We start from the raw sequence: 25,893 nt of genomic DNA, 5'->3' as shown, positions 1-25,893 counted from the left end.
CAATCAAAACTCCAATAAATAATTCAGGAGTTTAGTGGTCTCCTGTTTTGATAGGAGTATGTTTCTTAGGTTATACATGCTAATATAAATTGTTAATTCTGTAAGATGATCCTTTTTTTTATTTTACAAAATTGACTGTGACAGGGTACTGTCATGGCCCAAGATGTTACTGGCAGGAACTAAAGACTCAGAGACAGAAGCTACAGTGAAGCGCTGCTGCACACTTTATTAAACAAAAAAAACAAACAAAAGACGAGAACAAATTAACACGGCACGAAGGCCAAAACAAATGTTCAAACAAAACAAAACAAGCTGGGCATTCGCCTTCCCTATAAAGTTTCAAAACAATATAAAAAAATAAATCACACTGACTCCTCCCACAAACAAAGGTTTTCTGGATCTTTTTATACATGTGGTCACTCCCCAATTAGCATCAACTACCTAATTGAGGAATGGCCACACCTGTGATTGCTGGCAAGGACAGATTTAACCACATCCCTGCCAACCTTACATTCCCACACCACACTATATACATCCCTGCCACAATGACTTAACATTTTTGATAAGCCTGGCCCTGAAGGCCTGTAAATCAATTACTGTGGCTACATTTAGTAACCCTTTCATCCTCACCTGTATTACGAAACATGTGAATCACCAACACTTTCAAATGTGCTGCATCTTATAACCATCCACTACTGCCTCAATTGTGTTTGATTTTATGTTGACAGTTCATGTTCTTAGATTTTTCTAAGGAGTCAGTCACTCACTCAGTCTAAATCGGTTGAGAACTAGTTTAGCAAATATCTAAAATGAATCCAGAACTGAAGAACGTAACACCACGCACCTGCAATCCACGATTTCCTTTCACCCCCTTGGTACCAACCACGATGTTGTCAGTTCCAGGGATGCCCTAGATCAAAACAATAGATTAAAAAAAATCTTGAAATGTATTTCAATATAAAGACTAGAAACTATACTTTAACTGTAGCAAAGAAAACCATTCACGTATGGAGGTATCTAATATGGTTAAACAGTTTCAACTTCCTTATTAGCAAAGGAGTGGAGCAAGGGACCAGGCAAGCGACTGTGCCTGGCTGTGCTGCGACCTGGGAGCCAGATCAAGCGGATGGAGCTCTGGGCATTCCGGCCTGGTGTCGACACTGCTGGGACAGGGGACCTCCCTCGGCCACGCCGGACTGGCTTGCAGGGGTAGAGGCACGTCCTCTCCCTTGTGTAAATAAATATATATATATATATACACTTAATGCTTCATTTGTACAGAGAGAGGTGCCGGGGCACAAAGCAATGAGAATAATACTGTTCATAAGAAGCGCACATTCAAAATCATAACAAGCTTATTTGAAAGAGTACTGTAATCGTGATACAAGTTTACTGTCACTGACATGTATAAGAAATAGTAGTATGCATAGAAAAATAAATTAAAAGCCACCACAGGGTAAAAAAAGGAAATAAAAATTTCCCAGTAATTTCAGAGATTTCACATTTTATTTTTAGCCTCTGGATCTATTTTGTAACTACAGATCCGTCCACATTTGCCCGGGCTTGATCACTTATCTTTGCCTGTGTCGAGATGCATCATCTGTTATTGTAGCCCACAGCACGCGCAGCCGCAGAGCTTCCTCTTCCACTTCCAAGTCACTCAGCTGCCTCGTACCAAACATGAGAGCCAATGTCACTGGCATCGGACTGTCTCTATCTTTAGCGCACACAAGAACTTGCAGAATGGACAACACCATGTTGAGAAAATTACGAAAAAATTATGCATTATGTTATTATTACAAACTAAGAGACGAGGTGTTGCAACTATCAGGGGATCGAGAGCGGGAAGCCATGTCTGCTTGGGATTGGTGGATGGTGCACCGGGAGTGTGCCCTGGACGTGGAGATATGTAGTGGGCTGCTGCTGCTGCTGCAGTAAAAACAGAAAGAAGAGCAGAAGACACAGCCAAGAGAGTCAATGAGAGGCGGGATTAAAAAGTAACCAAAGACTGCACATATTTGGTTGCAGCACATGGCCAAACAGTGTGCTTTGGACTTTCGTTTATTTTGTCACAGTATGAGTAGCACTACGCTGCTCAGCTGTAAGTGTACCACTGGCTGGTAAAGCAGCACGCTTTTTCCTGACCAGTGTAGAGTCCCCTGGCTCAATAAAAAGTTAATTCACAAACGTGCAAATCCTGAGTGAGTCTCCCTACATTGGTGTGCAAAAGTGGGATTATGGAACATATGCTGCAGGAAATGGAGGCGAGGATCCCGGCGGGGATGGAGATTACACTGCCTCCAGAACAGGTCGAGAGGCCAAGGGGAAGCAACCTCAGGGGATGGCTCAGAGAACAGGTTGCTGAGATGCAGGCTGAGGTCGAGTGAGTGGCAGCCACGGAGGAGACAGGACCCAGAGTGAGGCGACTGGTGAAGGCAGCCAGCATGAAGCAACTGGGGGTGTAGAAGCGACCACACCAGAGTGGAGGTGAAGCGGCAGCACCCGCGAAGAGCAGCATGAGAAGAGAGAGACTCCGCATGGGGTACTACTGTCAAGTGGAAGGGCCTGTGGGCTGACGGCTGTGGGAGCAACGGGAGGGAGTGGAGGGGGTAACCATCTAAAGGCACCCAAATTCAACATCAAGACCGACTGGGAGGCGTTCCATGCCCAGTTCAAACTCGTTGAGCAGTTGGGGGGCTGGACTGAGGGGGAAAAGGCCCTCCAATTGCCGATGGGCTTGATGGAGGAGGCCTTGACCCTGGCACCAGGGCAGAGGCTGGACTATGGAGCACTGACGGGTGCCTTGCAGCGCCTTATCGGGAGCAACCTACAGCCTGTCGAAACAGGAAGCCGGGGGAGCCACTGAAGGTACTAGCGGCAGTGGTTGTGGGACTAACCAGGAGGGCCTATGCCCACAGTTTTTGGGAGGCCCTGGGGCCCAGGGAGCTGTGTATGCAGGTCCAGTTGGCCCAGCTGCACATGCTGCAGGAAGCGCAAAATCCAAGCCGAACTGGACAAAACTCACAAAAATAGTAAAATACAGCTGAGCTGGCGACCGAGAGGGAAGGTGTTTGAACCCATGAGAGTTCAGGGAGATTGAGAGAGGGTGGGCCAGCGGCCCGATATGCTGAGATGACACAATTTTCAGCCTTAATTTGTTGTCCCAGGTTGGCAACAGTACAATTGTTTTGCTATTGTATTTTATTTTTATTTATTAAATACAAAACTGCATCAGTGTGCTCTACAAGTTAATAGCAGACTAATGCATTAGGCTGTGTTAGCGCTATTCAAAAATAAAATAAACAATAACGTATATGGATTATTTGTTTAATCATTCTGATTATGTGTATACCATGTTTAAATGGTTATAGCTGATCAATTTTTTAAATCTGGCTTCTTGTACATTTAACATGTAAAGAAAATAATGAGTTGTTATGAGCTGCAATAAATTCACCAATGTTTAATTTTTAAACTGTTACAGTGTTACTATGTTACTGTAATTTTAAAGGCTTCACAGTTGCTATGGCGTCAGTGAATTGAAGAAAAAAAAAAGTCCCAGTTTTTCACTGTGGAAATCTGGACAGTGGAAGAAACTGAAGCTCTGACAAAAATTGTGTTGGACACCAAAATCCAAGCCGAACTGGACAAAACTCACAGAAATAGTAAAATACATTAATTTCTTAAATTACTTTGTTTTATGCTGACAGTAGGAGAATACTGTAAGCATTCAATACATGTATGTCTATGAATTAAATTAGCAAAGTGAAGGCAGACACACCATCACAATATCAAAAAATAAAAAAAAAGTATGCACTCAATGTCTACTAATCCTTTTTAATCCACTCCACCCCTGCCCAGGAACTACTGCTGATAATTTCTTGATTTTTTTTAGGGTTTTAATTACCCCCACCTAGAAGTCTCAAAAAAACAATGGCTCCTTAAAGGACAGAAGACAAACAGGTCAGTGTATATACACTATAGTACAGTATTAAACTAATTCACTCACAGGGTCTCCTCTTAGACCGTTCTTCCCTCTGTCTCCAGGCTCTCCCTTCACACCTCTTCTGCCCTAAAATAAAGAAAAAGTGAACACAAAAAACAAGAAGTCTAAATTAAACATGTGATAATGTAATCCTTTTGTTGTTCTAATATTGTACATAACAATGAAAGCCTGTGTATGTGGGTAATACCGGCAGGAGTAGAAGTTAACTTTAAGCGCTGCGAGTGTCATTATAACAGACATAAAAGCTTGCCATCCTATACATTTATTTTATTCTGCTTTATTATTAATATACAAGTTAAAATACTGCATACTAAACATAAAATACATCCTCTCAAGTCTATTATTGTGTTGCATCATGGATTTTACTGCAATAACACATAATCTAAATATAATCTTTAAATCAAAGGGCTTTTTTTTTTTTTGGAGGCGGGGGGGGGGGGGGGGGGTTTTTTTTTTCCCCTAAACTATAAATGCTGGAGCTTTTAATAGCTTTCACTTGGTTTGTGTCTCTCACATGGATTTCAAAAATATTTGATCACCCCAGGCCAAGCTCAAATTGCTCAGTGCAATAATAATAATAATAACTGCTTGCTTTGTAAAACAGGTCCTTCTAAGAGCTAGTGTAGTAGTAGCAGTCATAGTAGCAGTCATAGTAGTAGTAATAGCAACATTAGTTTAAACTATTCAGGGGTCTTGCTATATCTGAATCGCTGCCAACTTTTCCATAGGGTCTTAACTATCCCAAAAAATAACTTGGGAAAGTCCTAACCTCATATACATTCTACATACAGTATTCCGATATAGGATTTGTGCCATGTATAATACTATAAACACATGCTGAATATCAGTATTTCTACAGTAGAACATAATACTACTTACTGTGTTTCCAGGGCTGCCTCTTTCACCAGCAAGTCCAGGTAATCCAGGGTACCCCTGTTTGAAAAAATAAAACAATAGTTCAGTATTACTACATACATTTGTGACAGAGCAGAGGCACGCCACAAGCGAACGTCTTAACCTCTGCGCAAAAGCTACTATTTTGTTTGCACAAGCAGTTATAAAGCTTTGAACCTCATCTCACATACATAAAAGCTGTGAACTGTACAAATATTAAGCATTTAAAGCAGTGCTTCATGGAAATAATCACCTTCTCACCGTCCACCCCATCTATTCCATCATCTCCATCTTCACCCTGTTCAAATTGCAGACAGTTCATAATGTTTGTTAGACACAGGTATATGTGACAGAGGAGAAAATGTAAAATATAACTGTACCTTTCAATCCAGACCTTTGGAATTCTGGATTGTGTCACTGATTCTGATAGAGGTGTAAACTTATAAGAGTCAGTGTTAACCTGCAATATTTCTCAACAATATTCTTTTGAAATATTTCTTTACATTATTTTATATTACTGTGTTTTTTTTTTTATATAAGACTGACATCTTCTGTTTAGGATAAAACTGGTAAAACAGGTAAAAATGCAAAGATCCTGTCTGCAATGAAAAAAGTCATTCCGGGATTCATTTTCACAGGGAGGGTTGTAGTTTTGATTTGCACTGAATCAATTTTATGTTTATTTATATTCTTTAACATAAATGTCATTATGATAAATACATGTATCTAGATAAATCTGTGCATGGCATATTTGTATTGTATAAAATTATATACATATTCAAACTTATATTCATATATTTCTATTTAAACTTCTGACAGCAACGTGTGAAAAATCTGTATTGTGCAGTACAGAAAATGTAATATAAAATTGCTGCAGCATTTTTTGTAACCCTGTTTGCTTTCTATGGATTGCTTCTGGGCTTGATGTTTGCAGTTACCTGAAAAATAAAAAATACCCTTGCAACAACACCACGTCCTCCTTATGTGTGATTGAAGAGTACCTGGAGTTGGAGCTAACCTGGGATTGGATTACATGTCGAATACACAGTCTTCAACTGATAGCAGTGCCGAATTCACCCCATCGTTTGGCTGCAGATTTGATTAACCTTCATAGGTATGGTGAGGTGTTCTTTTGGCTTATCTGTTATAACTCTGCTTTAGAACGTGGTTCTGTACATGACTGGATTCTTCATCAAATGCAGCAGTGTCAAATCCACAGTCCTTTAAAAAGCATATTTTTAAAAGTGTGGTTTGCCCTTTTCTTGTCAGCAATTTATCCCAGTTTTATATTATTACTGTCTAGTAATTTTAAAGGAATTGCTGTTCTGGTAATGACGTTAACAGTGTGATTAAGCTGAATATAGCTGGAGATTAAAAATACTCAGCATACTATAATGAAGAGGTTATAAAAGTATTTAAAGGGGAATTTATTTGCAATGTTCAAGTTAAATGAATTAAAAGGTGAGCAGTTACACAGATATACTGACATATAAAAAGAAAAGACAACAGAACTACTGGAAAACATGTTAGGTTTTCAAGATACTATATGCTTTCTGAAACTGAGTAGAATATACTCTACCAAACAATAGAATCTGTAGTTTCCAGGAGGTGTACTTACCCTTTCTGCCTTGTAGCCTCTTGATCCCTACAACAAAATATTACAGAAAGGAACATGTGTAAAGAAATACAAGAAATCATAATACATGCCTTACTACTAGCACTGACATAACAGATTTATTTGCCTAAGTGAACTATGTTTAAATACGTAATCTGTAGCATTTGAGTTATGCCTACAGGTATACAGTATGTATGTATAATATTAAATAGTACATTAAATATGGTTAAAGCACTGTTATGAAGTAATTGATTTTGCATATTTTGGCTGTATTATTAAGCAGCTAAAGCATCAAGACTTATAAGCCTAATCTGCAGCAGCCTTGTATGACGGTTTCCACAACATCAGTACAAATCAAATTGCACTTCTTTTGCAGTACATAATGTCATGCATACACTTCAGAAAAATTGATCTGTTTCCCCGGTGATTAATGTTCATTCAGTAAGTTTTCAATAATGATACAAACAAAAAGTGATAACTACAGGGCACCTCCATCCATGAACAATCTTCAAGACCAGGTCTTTATACAAAGGCAGGGAGACAATTGTCTTTGAGTACACTTGCTGCATCCGGGCACCGCTGACAAAAACCTATGACTCTCAGTGTATTTATTCTGGTTCCCAAATAATATTAATAAGTAAATAATAAAAAATCAGTTATATTCAGGTCTGATTCTGACTCAAACCCAATCAGGTATTCAATGGCAGGCTGTGCTGTGCGGGAAAGGGATGGTTTGTGATTTTAGTTTTGTGTCATGTCGTGCTATCCCAGGATAACAGGATTTGGAATACCACTGAAGGTGAATGGCAGAGTAATGCCACTTGTCATACAGTTGGAGACATGTTGTGCATCAGTGTTCTCACCTTAGGACCTCTTTCACCAGGGCACCCTTGAATACCTTGAGTCCCAATAAGACCAGGAGGACCCCTTTCACCCTGAAAAAGAAAGAACACCACTAATCTCTGTACTTGTTCATTTTAGGCCTAATATGTTTCCTGTGTTTCCACATCCTGTGCACTCTAATCCATCAGAAATTAGAATTTTTTATTCCATAAAGACAGATTATGTTAACCTTTAGGTGTAATTAGGTGGACGCTGTAGACAGCGCTCCCTCGCAGAGCTCCCTCGCCGAGCTTCCAAGTTTTATAGCTGTATTCGGCTTCTCTAGCAGCATTCAGCGGGGGCAGCATTCAGCAAACGCGCATTCGTGCTTCAACTTAACACCTTCGCTTAATATTTAAAACCTTGCTCCTTATCAACTATTTTCCTACCTGCTCAGGTGATTCTTCCCATCATTCAGCTTCTCCATTCAGCTGCAGGAGCTCCAACGTTAATCTTTCCTGCTCCATCCACTCTCCAGCCCAGCTACAGAGTCGTTCAAAGCGCAGCTTCATTACTCAAATTGGTCTGCGTTTTCAGCAGAAAGACTGGCTCCAATGACACTGCTGTACTACAACTCTGTTCCACCGGCGCCTCACACACCATGGTTACCACTGATATGCTTCATTGAGTTCTACTGCAAGTGGTATGTTGCCACGGCGACCAGGCAGATTCGACAGGCACTCTGAGCCTGTGCTTTAGTAATGCAATCTTCTGGCTCCTTATGATGTGCTTTTGCAGCGTGAGAGCGAGTTCAACTCGCCGAATTGTGACATCTAAATACTACAGGCTCCTCTTGTAGACCTATGTTAACTTATTTATATACATCACTAACCGTTCTAAAGCAAATGTTGTATACACAAACAAGGATTTTAATTGCAATAACAAAATATACCCTGCTTCACTGAAGCCATTAGTTTCAATTTCAATCTAACCTCTAGATGGCAGCATAACACCACAAGCTATACATAATTTAAGCTGGTTTGCTATCGTTGCGAATCCCGCACACTCCAAACTTTCTATTAATTCCTGCAGTTCGTTTTCACTCCGAGGGATTCTCTGTCCCTTCCTACCTCAACCTTTTTGCTACATATATTAACTTGAATTCTTCAAATCCAAACCCCTCCCCTCGAGGACCTGGTCATGAAGCTTATCAGCTTTCTGAGATGCTAAGAATCCACCAGCACATTAATTTCCAGCTTCCCTGCTTCAGGTCATTCCTGCAACCTTCCTGTTCCCAGATTTGCTCTTCCTCATTTGCCCCAACTTCATCAAGGCACTTAATACAACTTTCAAAGTCCATTTCATTCAATTTGAGCTACCAGTCACAGTCCTACGATTTTCAACATTTCAGTCAAAGCTTCCTCCTACACCGCAATAGACTATAAACTCATAGACTGCTCCTGATCAAATCAATAGGTTTTACAGCAGCCTCAGAGCAATGCATTCCCATCCTCTCAGGTTCTGCAGCGGCATCAGATCTATGCATTCTTCATCTCTGTCCAAAGGCAGCCCCATCTCTGACATCATCTAAAAAAACTTAACTTAACTCTCAAATAACAATTTCCAACGCATTCAGTGGCTCTCCGCTCTCTACTGCAGGCCACTGCACACTACTAACAGCATTACAACATTTACTCCCTCAGATCTCTGCCTGTTCAGCAGATCTCGCCTCTACTGTTAATAGCTCCTATCTACAGCAAATCTTGGCTCCCTCTTCAGATCTGCTCACTATTGCAGCATGCGAAAGTTGCTTTAGTTTACTGTTTAAATCTACAAATGCCCTCTTCCAGAGCTTCCCGCTTTCCTTCAGCAATTTAGTCATATATCCTCTCATCCTCTCAGAGACTACAAGCATTAGTACATGTTGAGAGACGTGGTATGAGACTGGAAATCTGTCTTGATTATGATTATGAGTTCCACTATTAGGAGAATGACTGGACTTGTGAAACCCAAATCTCTTAATGTGAGTTCACCTTTTCCATTCCAGGAGGATGGTCGGCATCTCATCTCTCTGCCTTTGTTTCCAGAATCATGCGCAAAAAACCGCTGAACTTCCTCAGCAGTCGATTTCATATATTCGTTCAGCTCCAACTGCCACCTCAGCCCTCACCAAACTTCACAACACCTACATCTACTATTCAACTAAATACAACACTCTCCAACCTTCTGCAATCTGCTCACCAATACATGGCTACAGCCTTAGCCCCAGCAACCAAATCATCATTCAGCACCAGATGAAAACATTTACAACTTTCTGCACTCAAAACTAATTACTGATTTAATGAGCATCAGATTCTAGCCTCCATCGCCCATGCAAGGGATTCGCTTCTCTTAGCCCCCGTACCATTAAAGCCTACATCTCCAGAATTCAGTATTTCTACCGCGTCAACACCGTCTCCTTCCCCAACACTCCTTTCCATCCCATCAGTTCACGTGACACTCAGAGAGATCCTCAAGATCCCCCCTTTCTGCTCCTTCCCGGCTCCCTATATCAATAGATATCCTTCACTCTTTAATCTTTAACCTCAGAAAAGGCTGCTCCTGTCCATTCCATGAGCTGACCTTGGAAGTTATATGTCTAAGTGCTCTTGTGACACCTTCCTCTACAGGACTCCTGAAGGAACAAAGTCCTCCCTGTGAACTTACCGTGACAGCATCAGATGATTAACTGGGAGGAAAAAAAAACAGGACATCAAGGGGAATACAACTGGTAGTCTTTGAACCATGCCCAGTGTTAAACATGGTGGAGGTTGTGTGATGGTCCACAAGTTTCAGCCTGGTCCCAGAAGCAGACCCCAACCCGTGGCAAGTTTTTGCCTTTCAATCAACTTGGGTTCCACTAAACTCCTCACTCACCGGCCTCCTTCAGTCAGCCCAAAACTTTATAAAAATTAATAAATAAATGCCTTAGCCCCTTCCACTTGCTCTTCTTATTCTATCACTTGGTCTTCCTTCACCACATTCTATGCTCAGAATTGGATCTGTCCCACTTCCTTTAATCTTCAACACCTGCTAGCCTTTAATCATAATTCAAGCTGTCTCACAATCTTGCTCCTTCCTCCATCAGAAACTACCTAGCAGGCATTCAGTATCAGTTTCTCCTTCAGTCCAGTCCTTCATCCCCCACTCCTTTCCATACCTGAGGTTCACCTGTCGATTCGAGGCATGGAGAAGAGCCTCTCTCCTTACTCCATTTCAAGACAGCCCATTTCTTTGGACATTCTTCTTCTCCTCATCTCCACTCTTTGCCGCGGTTACTTCACTCCTTTCGATTACATTGTTATGGAAACACTATGCTTAGCACTATGCTTCTCTGTGCCAATATCCGCAAGTTTCCCAGCCTTAGGATTGTGGTGCTCTGACCTCACCCAAATTCCTGGGGGACATTACATTCTCTTTATCAGATCTTCCAAAACAGATCAGCTTCGTAAGGGTCAGTACGTTCAATTCTCAAAAATTGACTCTTCTCTCTGTCCTAGTTCTGCACTAACCAAATACCTTGCCTCCAAGATTTCCTGTCTTCCTACAGATCCTCATTTTATTGACTTCTCAAGAACACAATCATTACGAGACATTGATTTTCCTTCGAGACATTGATTTTTCTCTCACCTCAACTTCCTCCTGACTCAGACTGGGCTATCCTCAAGTCTCTACTCCTCTCATTCCTTCCGGATCAGAGCAGCCACATCTGCAGCACGAGCAGGAGTCAATCAGCACCTGATAAAAAACATGGGGCGCTGGTCCTCTTCAGCAGTCGAGTTGTACATTAGATCCTCCCCTTCAGACATTGTAGCAGCTCAAAAGTCCTTTGTTAGTATGCCTGGTGGAGGCACCCTCTCCACCAGGTCGACTAGAGGTTTCCTCCCAATAGGAAACCTCTCCACAGCACAGCCCATCATACTAACCTCTCCCAGTATTTTCTATTTTTTACAGCTTTCTTTTATCTATGAGTGCGGCTCAGCAGTCTCTTCCCTATCTTTACGGTGCAGTGCTGCAGGGAGCCGGGGTTCCTTCTTTTGGGGGGTAAGTATTTCACTCCTCTGACCGACCGGGTCGGCCTCCTGCCCAAGTCACTGCCGTCCCCGGCGGTTCCTCGCCGGCTAGAGGGGACCCCTGGCCACAACTATTCTGCCGCAGCTCACGCACTAGCCTCATCAAGGCCACAACCTTGCTATCCCATCTCCCTAGTTTCTTTTCAGGTCCGAGCACCTTTCTGCCCCTTCTGGCTGGGGGGGGGTCTCTATTTTCATCTCTCCAACACAGACCCAAGACACTTTATCCTAACTCTTCACGCCACCCAGCTGTCAGCCACACTGCCTGAGGATGCTGCACTGAGTAGTGACGGATCTATCCCTTTGTCTTTTATGTCTCTCATCGAGAGTGTCTTTTATGTTTGTCTTCTCATTCTCCTTGTTCGACCAGCAGCTAAGAGACTTCGCCTGGCTAACGACCTGGACTGAGAGCTTTGTCCTTATTTGTTCTGTCTCTCATTCTCAATAGCCACTCAGCGCTGCGTATGCGGCCTGACCCGGTGAGACGTGAGAGTTCAGAGTGTTTTACATCGTACGTCTTGTCCAGCTATTTTCTTCTCAAGCTGTCCAGCTTTATGTCTCTAATTCCTTGTTACACAAGCACCCCCGTTCCTCAAATCAAACCTCTTTTATACTACACTAGTCAAGCCCCTGTAAGTAACCAGTGAACAGCTGCAGGCACACAAGCTGTCTGCCTCACTCCTTAATGCATTTTTAGACAACTAAACATGCATGTTATCAATGTATAATAGAGAGGAATCTGTGTACAAGGCAGGGTCTTAACCACTATGCAAAAGAGCCAGGCTCATCTGCATGTGTGGTAATGAGCTTTAACAGGGGTCAGAACTCCTAACGACAGTGTATCACAGAAAACTGCCTGTTACATCGCTGCAATTATACAAAACTTTGAGTATATCTCTGTATTTTCCAAATAATGTTTCTGTTTTTATTTTTTTTAAGAAACATCAAAAAGTTGAAGTTTTCAACACTGTCATATTTAAGAAAATGTGTGAATATTATAGGCATAAAACCTTCCTGAGATAGTGTCTATATTATAACTAGAGCTATTCTAGCACATGCCAATAGACCTGTCCCAAAGTGTTAAAAACTGCTGCATTTTATTGTTGTACTATTAAACTTCAACCAGCAGGTGGCAATATGTGTTTTTATTTACATAAAACTGCATTTCTAAACTCTCAACCCTTTGCATTGCATACTTTTCTTGTCCATATTTTACATCTGGAATCCTAACACAGGCCTGTTGCTAAGTGGTGGTCCACATTTATCTGCCATCTTAATAAAACAAAAATATTTCTTTTCGACAAGACTTTTTCTTTAGATTCCAACAACACTGTCTGACGCAATTCTAAACAGTGTCACGAGAGAGCATACCTGAGCGACTTATATGATTCCGGTTTACTAAAAGACCCTTCTAATTTTCTAATAAAAGCAATATCACTAATGTTTCAATAATGACCTTTTTTCATATTAACTAATTTATACTGTCATTTTTTTCATAAACCACCTAAGAGATGTGTACAACCCCAATTGCCAACTGTGATTAGAAACAGGAAATCTATTCATATTTTAATCATTAAAATTATAGATGTATTTATCTTTTCCATTTTGTTTTACTTTTCTTCAGCTTTTTTTTTTTCTTTGCACAGTAATAATATTGCACAGTACTACTGAATCACTTTTCAGCTTCAAGATTCTAAAACACCAATCTATCATGACCTCCCGGAACCTAACTGGCTAAGACTGTGACAATGTTATAATACAACTATAAAGCTGCCTAAATGGCATTCAGCAAAAACTATCTAGTCTTAGACTGTCTATATTATACACTGTTAACATGACTTAGCCATTTAACATCACTTGCCATCAATTCCTCTACATGATCCTGCTCAAAATTACATTTCCCTTAGTAAGAACACACTTACAACTTCCCCTTCTTCGCCTGGGTGCCCGGGAGACCCCTTTGGACCTGTGGCTCCCTGAAAAACAAAACAAAACAAAAATTAACGAAATACAAAATTAGCATGCTTTTTTGTGTGCGGGTGTGTGAACACTTTGGTGGCAATAAACCTTGACCAGAATGCAATGAGAATGTGTGACCTGGAATAGGTTAGCATGGGACTGAGTGGGGCAAGACAAACTGGGTGAATAGAATTAGAGTGCAAGTATTGGGTGAGGCTTAACTGATTTGATATTAAATCAGCATGTTTGAAACTGCAAAATTACAGGTGAAGAAGCAAGACTAACAACAAAGTGTGTGAGATGATATGAAAGTCAAAGGAGTCAAAGGAGACTTATTGTATTGTAGACTTAAGTTATATTGTAAATGTGTGAATGACTAATGGAATGATCTTTTAAAGGAATGCAGTGCGCTGCAGATATCAACTGCAGCATGATTTACCTATCTGCAGAAGAAAACACTTCAATAAAGTCAACATGACTGTTCTGTAACATTTGAAAAGCTCTCATGAGAACACATTCATCAGCCAGAGTCCAGCAGACGCCAGGACAGGGTGCAGTACAAATGTAAGCATCAGCAAAAGATAAACTAAACAGGAAGGCTATATTATAGCAATATACAGCTCTGTAAATATGTTATATACTTTTCTAACATTGTATGTTAAATCAACAAATGGACTAATACATAATAATAATACATCCTATGCTAAATGTTAGGTTTAATGTTTGTTTTTTTAATATTTAAAATATGAAATATATTCAAACTAACACAATGATATAAACTAGCCAGATAAGGGGGACCTTTCTGATTGCATTTGGGTATATTCCTGTTGATTTCTATGATCATGTACTATGTGATTATAAAGCCCTCTAGCATGCATGAACTGGAACTAGAAGTGTAACCCATGGGGGATCTTAATGAACAGGTTTGACAAAAACAGTGACCATATTCCTGCGGTCTTGCCTTGAATCCTGGGGCTCCCCTGAGGCCACGCACTCCTTCTTGGCCAATACACTTGCAGATTACATTGCAGCACTCCCTTTCAGAAACCGTGTCCTGTAACGTAATAACAAAAAACATGTTAGAAACCCATGGAAAGTGAAAGCCAGACAGCATTGATAGCTTTGGGGAAGGTTTGTTTATCTGATCTCAACCCTGATAATGGGGAAAGAAATGGCTGCAGGGCAGGGAAAGTGGATAATGCTGACTAGTTGCTTTTATCCCTTTCTCTCTTAGAAATGGAGGAATCCTCACAAAGTAATAGCAGTGTAAACAGCTGCTTAGAGGACAAATAAAGGCCAGCTTTACCACATTTTAACAACTTTCTCCTTTATTTTTGTTTTTTATTGTCTACAAGAATGGCATAGGTTCTTCTAAGTTTTTTTTTTTCACTTGTGTGTTAAAAAGACAATGAAAGGAATTTTGTTTACAGTAAAAATAGCATATTGTTATAGTTAAGTTTAAATATATTTAGGAGCTTAGTTGACCTAGTTGTCATTCTCACAAACGATTGCCCAGTTGCCTGTACTAGTATTACTGAGGTGCAAGATGGCGTTTCAGTCTACGCCAAGCTATTGAATACCAGAATACCAAGTAACTTTAAATTTAATTTAAATGATTACAGTACTGTATTGTCTGATTTCACAGACCCTGATTAGCATTAATCTTGGACTACCTTACCCAAGGTAACATTGGGTAGTCACATTCTGGCATGCAGGTTACAATGTCATAAGGGAAATACGTTTGATGGTCTATTCTTGATGGACTGTATTCTACATAACAAAACCACCACACATTGGTAGTCTCTACTTGAGAGAGGCACAGGAATTAATGGTGGGGGTGATTGTTCAGGTTTGTTGTGCTTATGTAACTACAAGGTCACAAATATGTAAACTCATGTCCCAGCAAATGCCTAGAGGAATGCAGTAGGTTCTTCAAAGTTTCAGATCTCCAGCTTGCTGTCACCTTCTTCCCTGCTGCCTCAAGGGTAAAACACATGGACCGGGAGAGACCCCATAATCCTGACAGAGCACCAGGCTCTGACAGGAAGTAGATGAAAGGGGTGCAGTTCCTCCAGTCCTGTCTAAGAAGGGTCTCCTTACTTAGATACCAGGGGTGTTTGAGGAGCCCCTAACTAATAAAAAATAGATTATACCCACAAACATTGATCCTACATTCTAGTACTAAATGTATACTTACAAGTTCTTTAAACACTGAACTGACAACATTCTGCATTCCAATGGTGAGCGGCAATTTATAGCCAAAGCCCCTTCCAAACTCAATACTTTGGAGTTCATCAGCATTTATTGCGCCTTCCAAAGCAACTGTAATCAATGCATGTATTCCTGTCACAAATCATAAATAGAAAAAAAGGGGTTTTCAGTGGTAAATTAAAAAGCATTAAATAGGTCGATGATTTAAAAAAAACACTAGGAATCACCTATTGTAAAGTAGATAGAAGTGGCTACATAGGTTTGAAATGGCATTCATATAGTATAAGATAAGCTAGATAAGTATAAGATATAAGATAGTATAAGATAATGAATGGGCTACATGTAACAGATATTTGCAGTTTATGTAGCCTACTAAAAGTCTTTGCTGAGGAAACTTGGCTATATTTTCAAATCCCAACTGAACTGCAAGAGTTCTAATCCCCTTCTATTAAAAAAATGTGACAAAGTTTATCATGTTTAATGTCTGTAGTTTGCCACCATGCTTGTATTGCACATCTACAGCTATGGCTAAGAGTTTTACAACAGCTAAAATTTTAGGATAATTAAAAACATATATGTATGAACATAATTTAGATCTTTTATTTATCATGTAATCAAATTAACTACTAGATATTACTGCAAAATTCGAAAACCATAATAGTAATATAGTATTTCATATTAAAATGTCAAATTTTTCAATTTTTGTCAGTTTTACGTTAGGTTTCATTCAACATTATGAAGCAAAATGAGTTAATTCTATAGGGGGGTGCAAAACTTTTGGCCATAGCTGTACTGTGCATAATCATGGTTGCAGTGGTTGCTTACACAATCTGTTACTATGGTTTTATAAGGAACATGATCTGATATTCTATCCGGAATCAAGTTATAAAAAAACACACACATTTCTCTAATGGCCTGTGACAGGGTGCAGCCTGTCTTTGTGTGTTTGTGGTGTTTAGAGTGGATGTGAGTCTGCTGTGTGGATCTGAGTTAATGAGTTTGTGTGAGGAATGTGTGAAAGGTGCTGCAGCTGATGAGGTGTGAATTGCCCAATTAGCTGCAACACCTCTATAAAAGGGAGTGCTAGTTGGTGAGTGAGTGAGTGAGTGAGTGTTTATGAGAGTGAGTGAGTGAGTGAGTGAGTGAGTGAGTGAGTGAGTGAGTGAGTGAGTGAGTGAGTGTTTATGGGTGTGTATTTTGTGTATAGAATTTGTTGTTAATAATGTTTTGTGTTTGTTCATTTTGTTTGGCCATTGTGCCTTTTGTTTTGTATATTTTGTTTAATTAAAGTATTTTATTTTCCCTGCACTTTCTGACTCTGAGTCTCTTTACCCTGATCAGCCTGTCACATGGCCAAGTACTTTGTTACTTGTGAAATGTGAACAAATAAACCAACATCCTAGCTGTTACAGGCACACAACACAAATAGCTCTACAGTTAACAGTTCCTGTCTAGCGGTGTAAATATCAAGATCTGCTGCTCCATCTGTAGACACATTTGGAGCCAAATCTATTTTTGTTATTTCAATAGTCATACTATAACTAAAACAAATTGCTAAACATTTAGATCTAGCACAGCTGTTATTTATAATGTAAGGCACTGCATCTGCTTGTACTTAAGAGAACATCTGGAAAAGATTCTGAATGTTAAATAACTGTGAGATATATATAACAAAAGCTGTGTTCACATTGTTTTAAAAAATGGAAACATTTCATCAAGTCTGGGTTTTCAGCATTGGTTCCTTAAACAGAGTTTGTTGTTTGATTTCATACTTTTCTTTAAAAAACACTCAAAGTGGATATTTCAAAGCAAAAACATTTTTGCTGTTATGGGCCTATTTCATCATTGCTTAGACCATTTAAATATAATTTCTTATCTACACCATGACTACAAGGTACTTTCTGACCAAAAAAAGGAACCTCAAATCATCACACAAAAACTAGCCATTTAAAATGAGTGCTTTCAGTGATTCACATTTACACAGCTAACAGTTATCCTTTTATTTAAATGTTGCTGTTATTATATAGGATACATTTATATTATTCATTTATTGAACATAACGGTGCATCTCACCTTCTCGTCTCAGGTTGTCAGATTCAATCTCTAGTCTCTCAACCACATCGTCTAGTCCGTCTGAGAACACTATCAGCACCTGTAACAAGACTGTATGTGAGTGAAAGTCACTAACACCCTGTTATGTCCGTAAAACATAAACCTATAAATGGAATAAGGGCTTCTATCAAGGGGGAGGGGGACATACTACAGTAGAACCTGAGAGTTCTCAACACCAAACTTACGAATCGACCAGCCAACCAAACATCCCACATTGAGACGGAAGTAGCAATCACTAAAGCATGCCTACAATGCAATCAGAATCCAGTTTAAAAAAACACAACACTAACCTCCTGAGAATGGGGAAGCACAAACGTGATCCACTTGCAATTGAAAGAAAACATTAAGAATATTGACAGTGGTATTAACCATAGCAATGGGAATACGGTTTTGAGAAATTGTCAGTGATATTAAAAAATGAGGCCAAGAAAATAATCCAACAGGCGATAGGCAGCACGGCAGTAAAAACAGATCTATGCAATGCTGCTGCTGATGATTTTGATAAAGCACTCATAAGCCGCATGCTGGTCTTAGTGAAAATGTACTGTAACAACAAATGCATCCAGACAGAGGTGAGGCTGATTTCAAAGCAAATGCAGGCAATTTAACTAGGAATATTTTAGTTTTAAACAGAGTTTAGTTTGTTTTCAAGCCAAAGGACTCGGAATGACTGAGTAAGCTGCATGAATGCACTTTGTTTAAAATAAAAACAAGCATTACATTAACCCAGGTTTTCCTGGATGTTTATAATTGGGTTTTGTGCTACAGTTGGGTCATAGTAGCTAATGTGTGGATTTACATCAAATTGTACCATGTCGTACACTTTTAAACATTTCTAAATATCAATGTGACATAACCATATGCGTATTGCATTGGTATGTTTACCTGTATCACGTCATCACGATTGACATAATAGATTAGCCGGTAACTCCCAATTTCATCTATCGGGCGGCAAACCAGAAAATAATTTTGGTAAAGTTATGGATATTCAGACTTACGAACACCCCTATAATATATATCAATTATCAAATATATATATATATATATATATATATATATATATATATATATATATATATATATATATATATAGTACATACGTTAGAGTTTTGGAGTCATGTTGTATGCACTGATGCTGATAGTCTAAACAAAGAACAATACTTGTGCCTTTTTTCCTTGTTCTATATTGCTATTTGCGTCAGGGGCAGGCTTGTCATGGGCTTCTTGGTGCATGCAAGGCTGCAGCTTGGGCCCTCCAGGGGAGTCATTTGCTTGAACATGGGACTCAGCCAGGTTTGGCTGACCATGAATCCCTTATTGGCTGAGCAGCGGGCCCTGAGGAGCATCTGACCAAACAAAAAGATGCTAAACAGCACTCAAAGAGGCAGCCTTTAATACTCAAGGGAGCAAGCGAATACAAATAAAGAAAATAACCATATTGCAACCCGAGTCGCAGTGTGTGAAACCGGCACTTGTCCATGCCATAGAGGCCGGTTAGTTTAGGGAGATCCCCATACAGTATAGTGAGGGGTGTGTAGCGTGTAGAGTGATCCTCATACAGTATAGTGAGGGATGTGTAGCGTGTGTACTTTGACAGCAGGGGGAATCGAGAGCGATCCTCATACAGTAGAGTGAGGGATGTGTAGCTCGTGCACTTCAACAGCAGGACCCTCCTTATAGCAGATGTAGCGCTTGACCCCTGTATTGGCCACCTTTTATTTTATATCTTTGTTTTGAAAAGTGTTTTTGTTTTTGCAATTTTGTATTGCCGTTTTCCACATTTGCAAAAATGGACCAAGGGAACAACAATTGAAGTGAGAATTGGTAATGTACTGAGTTTTACCTTTGCTTTGGCTTTTGATTCCTTGTTGAATTTGGTCAGAAAGGACTGTAAAAATGCTGCATTGAGGTACGTAGCTTCTTTGGTCTGCAATGCGATCAGATTGTTAATTATATCTTCATTGTATTTATCAAATTTTGATTCGAAAATGGCCTGTCCAGCGTCTGTGGTGATCTGGAAACCCAGGTGCATAACTATCTGGGAGTCAGTAGCACAGCTAATTGTTGCTATGGTTGAAATCTTCTGCATTATTTCAGGGAGGTACACTTGCAGCTTCTGCTGTCCACTGAATATTCCTTGGAATCTGGCCCGCCTTGAAATATCAAACCCTACAGCAACATCGACGGTGCAGGCTGAAAACATGAAATAGCAAATAAAACAATCAATATTCTCTGAACATTTTTAGTTCTTACCTGTTTTGTATAATTCCTTGTTGTTGTGTCTGTATTGATCATTATTTACCATGCTTACTTCTGACAAGAGACTCTAAGCTGAATTTCAGAAGTGAGGTGTTTTTAAAAATGATCACCAAGTATGCCTGATTTCAGCGTCCTTTGCAGGTACGCCAATGCTTTCTTTTTTTTTTTTTTTTTTTTTTTTTTAATTCAACTTGATTGCTTAATATCTGCAGATATAAAGGGGATTATAATATCCTCCAAAATGCATTTCATTCATTTAAAACAAATCTGAAACATACACAAAAGACTCAAGGTAGATCTGTAAATTGTATAACAAACTGTTGAACAGACATATAAAACAATTATAAAACACAATATTTACATTACACTTCCTGCGACTAGGGACAACATTGGTTTTAAAGAACATCATATTACATGTACAGGCTGTTCAGGGAATTCAAAGATGAATACAAGTTATTTTACCTAAATAGACCAGACTTGTATTTATCACTATTCAGACTACCAGGCCAGGTTATATTGGCCTGTGAAGTATTAAGAAAAAATTAAACAATTTGTAATAACATGAGTCATGCATCAAACCTTGGATAAATTGCAAATGCATGTTGCACTAATCATACATTATTTAGGTAGGGTGGATAAGGTCTGTATCACAATACCTTCCTAAGAAAAGCTTACTTAATCTAAATGATTTCCATTATGCTACTTAAACTATCTAAACTTGGAGAAGTCACTTACCTTGGTGGCTAGGTTGATCACTTTGGTCACATATATTACGAACAATTCTCTTCTTCATGTTTTCTAGTTCCTTGAAGTTCTTAACTGCGAACATATGTTCAGCTTTCCCAGCAATCTGCAAGAGCTCGAAAGAGTTGATGGAGCCCACACCAATGGAAAAGATTTCGATATTTTCATTCCTCAGAGCGCCTGCAGCTTCATCCACCAAGTCCTGGGAGTGTCCATCAGTGATGACTATAAGAGTCTGTGGGATGCCCTGGCTTTTTCTGCTTCCTGTTGATGGTTGAAAATATGACCGGATGAACTTTAGCGCCTTCCCGATATGGGTTGTTTGCTTCAACTGCTTTATGCTATCAATCCTGTCCTTTATAGCAACGATGGAGTACAGTTCGTTTAGATAAAATTCTTTCTGTGGGTTAGTGCTAAACTGCGCAACACCAAATCTGACGTCTTCCTTTCCGATTTTAAAACCACTCGCCACCTCCTTCACGAACTGCTGCATGACCTTGAAATCTTCTTGGGAGATGCTTTGTGATCCGTCAATCAGCATGACAATGTCTGCTTCTTGATTTTCACAAACTGGAAAAAAAGAGAGAATTAATTGAGATTCATGTTTTTGTGAACAATCTATTGACTACAATTTACAGTTTCAGTGACCATATATGCAGGCTAATCCCTGATTGGTTCCTGGTGAATACAATAAATACCAACACAATATTATCAAGCCATTAAAAACATCCTCTAGTTAATCACAGCCAGATCAGGGTCTGATCTTGTACTACATAATGTTACCTTAGGTAAATTAGTGCTAATCAGGGTTTTTAAAACCAGACATAAAAGTGTAAAATACACAAGTTAAGTTAAACCCACAATTTCTCAATTAAATAAATACATCAGACAGGTACGTTTCTAAAAAATAAATAAAAGTATAATTTGAACAAGCATAAGTCAGCAGAAAATTACATACTTGGTTTGGACTCATTGCAAAGAACCTTTGAGATGTTTTTGTGAAGTTCTTCAAGAGCTTGATAATTGTCAACATAGAAGACCTTCTCCTTCCCTCCGACCATCTCCTCCAGCTCTTGTGTATTGGCGTTTGCCACTCCAACAGCATAAATGCTAATGCCTTCCTCTCTCACAGCCATGGACATGGCAGGCAGGTCACTTCTGTCCGTGGCTTCTCCATCAGTGATCACTATCAGTATTTGGGGAACCTGACTAATTTTGCGTCCACCATAGGCCTGAGCGAACCGGTCTCGGGCGAAAAGCATGGCATTGGCCGTGTAAGTTTCTCCTCCTTTTGTCTTCATATTAGAAATTGCGTTCCGTACCTCTGCTTTAGTGTAGTACTGGTTTAATAGAAACTTTTCTTCAGGAGTATTGGAGTACAAGACCGCTCCAAATCTCACTTTCTTCTCTCCAACTTCTGAACTGTTCACCACAGACATCATGAACTTCTGCATGCTTTTAAACTGCTCTGGGTCAATGCTACTTGAACCATCTACCAGAAAGATCAGGTCAGCTACTTCAGTCCTCTTACAGTCTGTAGAAAGCAGCACAGTAAATAATTATTTCCATTTAATTAGAATTAAATGTGACTGCAAACGTACACATTACATGCACTCCAAGTATATTTTTGAGATGTAAGTTTTTAAAAAATCTTAAATTGTATTATATGTATACAATTTATGTCACTAGATCTCCGCACGATACAAATCTCTTAGAAACATGAATCATGGCTTAATATAATCTTCTAAAGTGTATATTTTGTCGAATCATAAAAAAAAGATATATTTACAGCTGATTTAACAACAAGATGCTCTGTGCATGACAGATGTCACTTACCATTTGCGGGACTGCAGATTTCGAAGAGTATTGTTTTTTCTAAGTACTTGAGGTCGTCAAAGTTCGCTACAGAGTATACTTTGTCCTGGGATCCTCCAATTTCTAAAAGCTGGGAGCTGTTGGCATTGAGCACACCGATAGCATAGACTGCGATTCCTTTGTCTCTCAGGGCGAGTGCTGGTTTGGCAACCGCATCCTGAGCCTCTCCATCCGTAATGACAATTAAGTACTGCTTCACGTGAGAGCGTCCGCCTTTTGAACTGTCGAAATACTTAGATGCAAATGTCAGTGCTTTCCCAGTTAATGTTCCACCCCCAATCTGTTGTAAATCATTGATTAATTGTCTCAGTCTTGCTTTATCAAAAAACCTATTAAGCTGAAACTCTTCTTTCGTGGAATCACTGAACTGGACGACCCCAACCTGCACTTTACCAAAGCCAATCTCAGATTTCTCAACTATGGACTCCATAAACATTTTCATCTTGTCATAATCTTCTCTTTGAATGCTCCCTGAGCTGTCAATAAGGAACATGATATCTGCTTCCATTGTTTTGCATGCTGTAAAAGAAAGTAGATTTACCACTCTTTAACATTGCTAATAACAATAACAAATTATATTGGAAGGAAGTCTGAAAATAACTTGTTTATGTATTCATGGGCTTTGGTATTATGATTTGCTACTGTTTTGATCATTAAAAGGTTTGAAGGTGAGATATTAAAAGTCTCCCTGTTCTACTTTATGGGATCTAGAATATCCAGGAATCAATCTTCCTTTTAAAGAGTCTGAATGGAAATCTACCATCAGCCTAATGTCTCACTAGAGTTTTCCCTGAAAAAGCGATGACAGCAATTAACATTTTTTGGGGGGAGGGAAGGTGCTTCTTTTCCCTAAAGTGCACCATGCATTTTTGTACAGTATGTACAGTACAAGCACAAGGTGGCTTTACCCTATTTAGCTAAGTGTTATTCTGGCATATTTAACTCCATTCATTATTGGGATAAATGTTTTAATGTACATAGTAGATAGCACCGTAAATATTGTGGTAAAATTAAATATGCCATTTATCACACATTTTCATATATAGGTATTCATTCATTCAATCTTACCTTCCTGTGAGCAAATATCTCGGACAACTTCATTCTTAATGATGTTTAATGAGTCAAAGTTGTAAACGAAAAACATTTTTTCTGGTGATTCTGATATTTCCAGCAGCTCAGTCTCATCTGCATCTCGTACTCCAATGGCATAAATTGTGATGTCTTCTCCTCTGAGGTTCCTAGCCGCTTCATCAACCTCGTCTTGTGACTTCCCATCTGTGATGGTGATGAGAATCTTAGGTACCTTGGTTTGGCGGCTGCTTGCTGCTGTCCTGAACAGCTTGTTCATAGATGTCAGTGCATATCCAGTATTGGTGCCTCCTCCTAGCTGCTGAATGTTTTTGACAGCCATCTCCAAGCCTTTTCTGGTGGTATACTGAGTGACCATGAACTCCACTCTTGGACTGACCGAGTACTGGACCACACCGATCCGAACACTGTCTGATCCAATTCTGAACATACGGATCATATCATTTATGAATTTTTTCATGTCCAAGAAGTCTTGTGGGTAAATGCTGCCAGACCCATCTATTAAGAAGTAGATATCTGCCTGTTCTGTTTCCACACATCCTGCAAGGACAGAGAAGAACAAGCACTAATAAGGTCATATTAATTATATTTATTCATTCATTTCACTTTCAAGGTTTTTTAGCTAAACCTTTCTGTCTTCTCTGAAGAATACTATGGCAGGGCTCAGGCCCTGCACATGTAAATAATGTGTTTTTGATGTTGGTTTTGTAAATAAAGTTTGTTTAGTTTGAAAATGTAAGTTTGTTTTAAATATGGCAGGGCTGGGGTTAGAATCCCACATGCTTTAAAAGGGATTAGAAAAGCCAGTCCTTTGTTCTTTGTCTTTACAAGCCTGGAGATTAATCTGTGGAGAACCCTCACGGCTGCGTGTGTGAACCAGCTGATCAACAAGTTATCAACGTGTGTAGACTGGGATAACCACAACTGTAAAATAGGGATTAATTAGGGGACACTAATCTCACCAGTTTATTTGAGTGCAGTAGGTTCCTGGAGCAGGACCCTCCTTTAAATGGAGGTAACGTTCGGTCGCTTCTAGGCCAGCTTTTTTTTTATTAGTTGTGTTTTGTTCTGCATTAATTATTTTGCTTGAGCTTGTTTGTATGTCTTTTCACACTGGGGCTTACCATTGCTGGTACCCAAGTGGCAGTTACCTGATACTGGAATAAAAATTATTGTAAATAAATCATGTGTGGCACAGCAAATACAATTTCTCCAATTTCTCTACCGTCTATTAGTGAGTACCCACACCCTGCGAATACCCACCAGTTACAAATGCCTAATGAAGAATACAAGCAATTGTATCATGCCTTACCTTGTTTTAAAGCATGCTTTTGATTTGGAACAGCAAAGGCCATCGAGATAATTTCATTGCAGATCAGCTTCTGAAGAGTTCCCTCCAAACTGGAAAGCTTCAAATAGCTGCCCACTGTGTAAACATATGTTCTGGAAGGATGTGACGCAATCTGTTTCAGCTCAGTGGGACTTGCGTTCTGGATGCCCACAGCAAAGATCTTGACTCCAGCACGCCGTAGGCTGGCAGCCGGGCTGCTCACATTGTCCTGGGAGAAGCCATCAGTGATCACAACCGCTATCTGTTGCACACCATAAGCCATTCTGCTTCCGGCACTCTTAGTGAAGACATTATTTTTCAGGAAGTTTATTGCAGCGCCAGTGTTTGTGCCCCCTCCTCTGTAGGGCAAAGTCTTAATGTACTGCAGGATGTCAGCCTTTTGACTGAAGGTGTTGAGGTAGAACTCAACATTCGGGGTGTCACTGTACAGCACGACACCAACCCTCACCTTCTTGGGGTCCACATCCAAAGAATCAATGGTTCTGCGGATGAAATTTCGGATCTGCTGGAAGTTTTGGTTCCCTATGCTGCCGGACTCATCAACTAAAAATACTATATCAGCCAGTGTGGCACTCCTGCATACTGCAAAATAAAAAAGAAAACACTCTTTTGTGGCTTCTTTATTGACCATTAGAGTGTGAGATACTAATGTTAAATAATTACATTTAAAGGTTCATGACTATGACAACTACAGTAGCATCTGCTTACAACAATTGCTCCTGGGATTATCTAAGAGTGTTCAAATGGTCCTTATACATTGTACACATATTTTCTTTGCATGGGAAACATATAGGATTAAACTTTGTCAATACAGACAGGAAGTGCTTCAATTTAAATTAAATGTACT

General features: G+C 39.6%; 1 protein-coding gene across 2 annotated transcripts in view; it reads right to left on the bottom strand.

Moving 5' to 3' along the window:
• Positions 1–25,893, bottom strand: part of LOC121313005 (collagen alpha-6(VI) chain-like) — an 88,032-nt gene that overhangs the window by 42,265 nt on the left and 19,874 nt on the right. For both annotated transcript variants that reach the window (XM_041245082.1, XM_041245084.1), the window contains exons 6-21: positions 25,008–25,628; positions 23,675–24,235; positions 22,568–23,125; positions 21,690–22,265; positions 20,723–21,301; positions 19,572–19,921; positions 17,690–17,768; positions 15,603–15,748; positions 14,367–14,459; positions 13,369–13,422; positions 7,376–7,447; positions 6,516–6,542; positions 5,151–5,195; positions 4,883–4,936; positions 4,007–4,069; positions 845–910 (exon numbers count right to left, since the gene is read on the bottom strand). In XM_041245082.1, the coding sequence (XP_041101016.1) occupies positions 845–910; positions 4,007–4,069; positions 4,883–4,936; positions 5,151–5,195; positions 6,516–6,542; positions 7,376–7,447; positions 13,369–13,422; positions 14,367–14,459; positions 15,603–15,748; positions 17,690–17,768; positions 19,572–19,921; positions 20,723–21,301; positions 21,690–22,265; positions 22,568–23,125; positions 23,675–24,235; positions 25,008–25,628 (3,944 nt within the window). The remainder of the gene's footprint in view (positions 1–844; positions 911–4,006; positions 4,070–4,882; positions 4,937–5,150; positions 5,196–6,515; positions 6,543–7,375; positions 7,448–13,368; positions 13,423–14,366; positions 14,460–15,602; positions 15,749–17,689; positions 17,769–19,571; positions 19,922–20,722; positions 21,302–21,689; positions 22,266–22,567; positions 23,126–23,674; positions 24,236–25,007; positions 25,629–25,893) is intronic.

Source organism: Polyodon spathula, chromosome 3 (assembly GCF_017654505.1).
Source record: "Polyodon spathula isolate WHYD16114869_AA chromosome 3, ASM1765450v1, whole genome shotgun sequence".
NCBI classification, from domain to species: domain Eukaryota; kingdom Metazoa; phylum Chordata; class Actinopteri; order Acipenseriformes; family Polyodontidae; genus Polyodon; species Polyodon spathula.
This window is presented reverse-complemented; position numbering and strand designations above follow the sequence as displayed.